We start from the raw sequence: 6654 nt of genomic DNA on the forward strand, positions 1-6654 counted from the left end.
GGATCGGTGCCGATGATGTATTTTCGGGTTCAGTAGTTGTGCTCAGGAGAGGAAACTTTCTCGTGTGCTTAAATTTGGTTTTGTAGCTTTGATACTTGGTTGCTTAGCTGCTGGCATAGTCTAATGAGTACATACATGAGTGGTCGCGGGTTTTTTTGTTTTCTTTTTCCTTCCCCTTTGCCAACATTGCTTTTCTGTTTATAAGGTATAGTATTTGAGCTATGTTTATGAATTTTTGAAAAACCTAAAATGCAAAAATAAAACTTACGTTGATGAAGGTGACAGTTTAGGAGGAGGTATCACCTCTGACTGGAGCTTCTCTAAGTACTCTTAAGAATATTGGTACATTTTTCATATTTTTTCTGGGCTTCATCCTGCTAGTCCTGCTTACACAGACTGGAATTTATCCTGTGAAACACGAATGACTAATAAACTTGCTCGTTTGGATTAGTTGAGCAGCTGACCCATGTAAATAGTCCTAGTGTGCAAAGGTATATGAGAGAAAAGTGTCAGAACTCAATTGTTTCCCATGAGCAGTTCAGTTGACTGGGTAATACATAAGTGTTCTGCTTGGTTGGGTTTTTTAAAATTGTTTTAGCTATCCCTGTTTGCAGACGGTTGAGGTTCTGCAGAGACTTTTTCTGGTCTGTGATGTTGTGGTTTTGTGTATTCTGGGAGAAAACAGAATTTCGCTACAAGTGGAAAATAGCTATAGCATTATTCTCTCTGATGTTCCAGTGCAGCGGTCTCTGGGGAAGCCTGGTGTCGCAACTGTGTGTTTGCTGGGTCATCTGTTCAGCTGACAGGACACCCTAAACAAAAGCAACAAATGAACAGAAGTGAAAACAGGCTTTATTGGTTTTGCCTTTTTGTGCGTTGCCTTTTAGAGTGACACGTGTCAGCCACAGTGCTAAGAGGAATAAATACATTTGATGCATCAGAGGAAATTGAGGGCTCTTGATTTTGAGGTTAAAGTGACTGGTCAGGCCGGTATCCCAGCTTGAAACTTTGTCACGCTTCTAGTTTTCATGGCAGCTGATGAATAACTTGGAGCAATCTCCTTTTTCCTTTTCTTTGTTGTTCCTCCTGCTTGTTGTGTTGTGTGGGGTGGCTGTAGTCTTTGAGATATGGTGGTTTGTGGGGACTTGTGCGGAGTGACACAAATGGGGCCCTAACTTCAGTGTCCAGGTGCTACTGTGCTGTAATCCTTTGGGGGCGCAGCCATCATTCCAGGGCCTCGTGCTGGTGCCGTATCAGCTGGAATGGCAGGGCTCGCACTGTAACAGCTTGTGGCACGCCCCTTCGAGGCTGGGCATGTCCTGCTTTGAAATGTCTGTCACAGTGGCACTTTCAATTAAAATTAACGTGAGCTGGGTAGATTCATGAAGGACACAACTATTTTTGTATGAATGAGATGCAGTGCAGTGGTTTAAGGCAGACTCGCTGGAAGTGGAGAGGGAGTTGTACCCCCTTCAGTGATGTTGCTTGTTGCAGTATCCCCTCTAGATCGTCGCTTGGACCATGTAACTACTGATGCAAGTGTCAGGCTATTTCATGCTTCTTGTGCCCTGGTACTCAGATTTCAGTCTGGTTAGAATTCTGTATGTAGTGGGGAACAATGATTTCCAGTTTCGCTAGGATACTACTACATACTTTTAAAGTACTGATATTTTTGTGATGCTTTATGCTAAACTTCTAAGGAGTGTGTCGAGATGCTGAATTATTACGGAAATCAGTTTCTTTTGAACTTTAATAAACAAATTACAAAACTAATACAACAATTTACAAAAATTATCTGTTCTTGTAAGAAATGCTATGTTGTCAATGTGGTACCAAGACTTGACTCTTCAGTCAAGTGAGAAGAGCTATATGGTTAAGAAATGAGAGTCTAGCTAACTTTTAAAAATAGCCTTATTTTTAGAACTAGATTTCCTAAAATCCTGGTTGCTTCCTGTACAGTTTTGTGACTTGACTTCTGGAAGAAATTGTACTTAAATGTTTATTTTCTAGTGATTACACTTCATGGTATGAGTCTTAAGCTTTAAAAATTATTTTCTTTAAAATTTTTTGTTAATATTTAGACTCTTTAGAAACTATTAGATAACTGAAAAATTACATAGACTTTTTTTCCTTTCATAGACAATGATTTGCAAGGAACAAATAGTTCAGGAACATTGGGTGGTCTTGATGTTCGTAGGAGAATCCCTATAAAGCTTATCTCAAAACAGACAAATAAAACCAAACCTGCACCTCGAACTCCGAGAAATATGAACAGGATGCCTTCAAAGACACAAGCTGGTGATGAAGGTAAATGAATATAAATACTATCCCTGCCATAGGGAAGTGTGTTGTTCTGCAGCATGTTTCAAGACTTTATTCAGCCTTGGAGACTTAAGAGTCCACAGTTCTGTCCAAGTGCAAAACAAGTTTGAAATTTCCAGGTATTGCTGCTCTGTAGGGACTAAATGGCGCACGTTCCCAAAACGCGCTTGCTAGTTTGACTGTACCTTTCTGCAGAATGGGCCCAGCAGACTGGAGGTGCTGTGACATTTCTTGATGATTTCAGTGTAGAATGACACATGCTCTTAATAGCAGCCAGTGTCGGTTAGGAAAATGTTGTGGTTGGCTCGTGTCTTTCTTCTCTCTCTTCTCTCCACAGAAGAATTTGACTATAACAAAGAGGAGCGATACGAATGCAAAGGGGGTGAAATGTTTGGCAATCAAAGGAGATTCCCTGGACCCATCTTTTGGGACTATAAGGTAAAGTCGTGGATGGGAAGCTGTGAATCTTTGTGAGTGACACCAAACTGTAGGTGGTCTTGGTAGATACTGTCTTAAAAAAGAGTGCTTCTGTTATTTTTGACTGACTGAAAATACATCCTCTGCTTTCTCATGTGTGTGGTGCTCCTGCTTCCTTCTCAACTAATTCAGAAATAATGGGTGTGTTGGTGTTAACTGAAATGAGAAGCTTTAGTGATGTTGCGTTTTGTTCTCCCACCCCCTTCTCTGTCCTATCAGATAAACTTGCTGGGGGAAAAGGATGATACACCAGTCCATTTCTGTGATAAGTGTGGATTGCCCATCAAAATGTATGGACGCATGGTGAGTGAAATTATCAGTGGATGATGCAGCCGTGGTTTCCCTTTAGGTAAAACTGGGTTTAACGATGTCTCTACGAGGCCTTCAGAGGTTAGTCATTTCAGCAGGCCTTTGAATAAACAGCAGAAGAATATCGGGTTGGAACCGGGGGCCCTCATGGCTGAAGTCGTTTTGTTCTGTTGGACTGATTTTGCTTTACCCCCGATTTAGTAAAGTAAACTTAAAAACATTAAACAGAAAATCAGAACACGATCAACAACTACAAAACCCTTCCAAGTTCGGTGTGTTTTGACCTTGTACCACTTAGCTTTGAGATAACTTATTTTTGATTTATGACTTGCAATGGAGTTAGAAAACACAGGTCACTTTTAGGCCTTTTTATGACCTTTTATCTTCACTTTTAAAATTAGTGTAACAAAATCCTTGAGATTAATTTAGGTTTGAGTGTGATGTAACAGGCTTCAGGATCTGACTTAATGACAGTTAATGCTTTTAAAACTTCCCTTCCTTGCCAGCAAGACAAGTATAATTAGATCGTGTATGCACTTTTGGTGCACGTTCGGTGTTGGTGTTATTGCAAGACTTACTTTTGCTAATACATTTCTGCCAATGCTTAAAAAACCCAAACAAAACTACCCCAAAAAATCCCAAACTCAAGACAAACTGTTTTAGAAAGCTTCTACAGTGATGTTGTGAACTGCTACCACCACCCTTGTTCACTTCATAGGTAACATAGTTACTTTTCCTATTAAAAATTGTGTGCTGGAGGGAGGAACTGTGTTCTGTAAAATGACATAGATATTTATGTGTGATGTCTTAATAGAGCCATTTTTTTGTGTTTAGATACCTTGCAAGCATGTTTTCTGTTACGACTGTGCTATACTACATGAGAAAAAGGGAGACAAGATGTGTCCAGGGTAAGTTATCTCAAGATTTGTTGTTAAAGGAAGTGTAGGAAAGTACTTAAATACCTTATTTCAGCTACTGTGTTAAGGTGGTTCTTCCTCAGTGCATTTAGCAGAGGCAGTAGAGTGCTCTCTACTACACCGCTTGATTATGGTTTTCATGTCCTTATTGTGGGATTGAAAGAGATCAGTGTTTACTGTTGAAGTATTTGGATAGATAACCTGTTATTGCTCTAATTTGAAAAGAAGTAAACGGCAGATTTATTTACTTAGTGAGAGTAATTCTTGGTAAGTCTTAAGGCACAGAAGGAATTTGTGAGAGTGATGCTATTTATAAATTTCCACCTCGTGAAATTTTCATGTTCTTATTCTAGGTGTGTTTGGAGACTTAAAAAGTAAATAAACTTAAAAATCAAATGAAAGGTGTTTCTTTCATAGCTACAGTGGGGGGAAAAGTAGTCAGTTCTAATTTGAGCAATTACAGTAACCCGGTTGGCTTTTAAGGAAAAAAAAAATGCAGATTGAGCTCTCTGTGATGACGATAATCCAATATTCTCTCCTGATTTAGCTGTAATGAACCTGTGCAGCGAATCGAGCAGTGTGTACGAGGGTCTCTCTTCATGTGTAGCATTGTTCAAGGGTGCAAGAGAACTTACTTGTCACAGAGGGACTTACAAGCTCACATCAACCACCGTCATATGAGAGCTGGAAAGCCTGTTACTCGTCCTCCGATCGAACCTGTACATCCTCCTATTGCCCCGCCACCTGCCGAAATTCCTGAGCGTTTCATAATGCCACCTGAGAAACATCATATAAGCCACATTCCGCCGAAGCAGCACATCATGATGCCACCGCCTCCTTTACAGCACGTGCCACATGAGCATTATAACCAGCCACATGAAGACATTCGTGCACCTCCCGCAGAGATATCAATGGCTCCACCGCCACCTCGCCCAGTCAGTCAGGACACCTTCCGCATTTCAACGAGAAAACACAGCAACTTAATAACGGTCCCTATTCAGGATGATTCGAATTCAGGTGCTCGAGAACCACCTCCACCAGCCCCTGCACCTGCTCATCATCATCCTGAATACCAGGGTCAACCAGTGGTATCGCACCCTCATCATATTATGCCTCCACAGCAACATTATGCACCACCCCCACCACCACCTCCACCAATAAGCCATCCACTGCAGCATCCTCCCCAGGCAGCAGGTACTCCTCACATGGTATATAGCCAAGCTCCTCCACCACCAATGACCTCTGCTCCTCCTCCAATAACCCCACCACCTGGACATATAATTGCCCAGATGCCACCATATATGAATCATCCTCCTCCAGGACCTCCCCCTCCTCAGCATGGAGGCCCCCCAGTAAATGTAAATGCACCCCCTCCCCATCACTATAATCCTAACTCTTTGCCACAGTTCAGTGAAGATCAAGGAACTCTTAGTCCCCCTTTCACACAGCCTGGGGGAATGAGTCCAGGGATATGGCCTGCTCCAAGGGGGCCACCTCCACCTCCAAGGATGCAAGGGCCTCCTGCCCAGGCCCCGCTTCCTGGACCACACCACCCTGACCAAGCCAGATACAGACCCTATTACCAATGATCTGAGCAGTTATATGAATAGAGAGTGCTATGAAGAGGATAAGACTATATACAACAGCCTTTTAATTGATTGGTTTGGGGTTATTTTGTTGTGGGTTTTTTTTTTTTAATACTGTCATTTTGACTGTAAGACACCTTGGGGTTTGAATCTTAAATGATTTTTTTAAGCCTTGGCCGTAGAACTCTGACTTCAAATATTCTGTAGTGCTAAAACAAGTGGCTTAGTAGACCACACTTGCATTTTAACAGAACTTCTGTCTCTAGCGTGGCTAAATTGTCCTAAGATGAACAGTTGTACTATTATCTCTTGGATAAAATGAACACGTGCTGTACCATTCTGAGTATTGTTTTTGTTAAATCCAGTGTTTAGTTTAACTTGTGATATGTTTTTCTTAACCCGTGTACAATAATTAAATTGAAACATGGTTGTAAAAGTGGTGGGTTTTTATATGAAGTTAACACAGACATAGTTCCGGCACTTAATACTTTCCAAATGGGCAGTGTAATGAAATGTTCAGGGAAGTTCAACATTTCTCCTACTGACAGTTAACCACTAATAACAAATTCAGGCTGTGGTGAATTCATGCCACTAGGAATCAGACATGTCGAATACTGCGTTTCAGCTTTTTCTTTCTTTTGTCTTTAAATCTATGCAGCAAGGTAAATTTATCAGAAGTACATCTTTGGGCGTGATATGAAGCCATGTAATAATGTATTGTGGGGTTTGGAGGAGGATTGGGTTTGGGGGCCTGGGTTTTTGGGTTGGTTGGTTTTAAAGCTAGTTTTGGTGCAGAAGGTTCTGTTTGCATGTACGTTACTCAGTGGAGTTGAATTCAAGCAATTGCGTTTACCTGTGGCTATGTTTGTGTGGAAGTGGCTGTGAATTGGCGCGCCGTGTCTGTGAGAAGCAGATGATTTTAGGTAGGGGAGTGGTGTTTGCCTCTGTCACTTTATATAATATGTACAGTAGGAAAACTTCCCGTTTGGATAACCTGAAAGAAGTGGTCTGAAATCCCGTATGTAGATATAAAGAAATAAAAG

The 6654-nt window shown here is 41.3% G+C and overlaps 1 protein-coding gene across 1 annotated transcript; it reads left to right on the forward strand.

Annotated features, from left to right (window-relative positions):
• Window positions 1-2139: 2139 nt before the first annotated feature.
• Window positions 2140-6047, forward strand: CBLL1 (Cbl proto-oncogene-like 1, E3 ubiquitin protein ligase; the record flags this gene model as incomplete). Its single annotated transcript, XM_010134150.1, has 5 exons — window positions 2140-2307; window positions 2660-2760; window positions 3019-3102; window positions 3943-4016; window positions 4573-6047. Coding segments are annotated over 5 exons (1469 nt in total), but the record flags the coding sequence as incomplete, so codon positions are not given.
• Between the last annotated feature and the right edge of the window lie 607 nt (window positions 6048-6654).

This window comes from Buceros rhinoceros, unplaced genomic scaffold (genome assembly GCF_000710305.1).
Source record: "Buceros rhinoceros silvestris isolate BGI_N320 unplaced genomic scaffold, ASM71030v1 scaffold13104, whole genome shotgun sequence".
NCBI lineage: Eukaryota > Metazoa > Chordata > Aves > Bucerotiformes > Bucerotidae > Buceros > Buceros rhinoceros.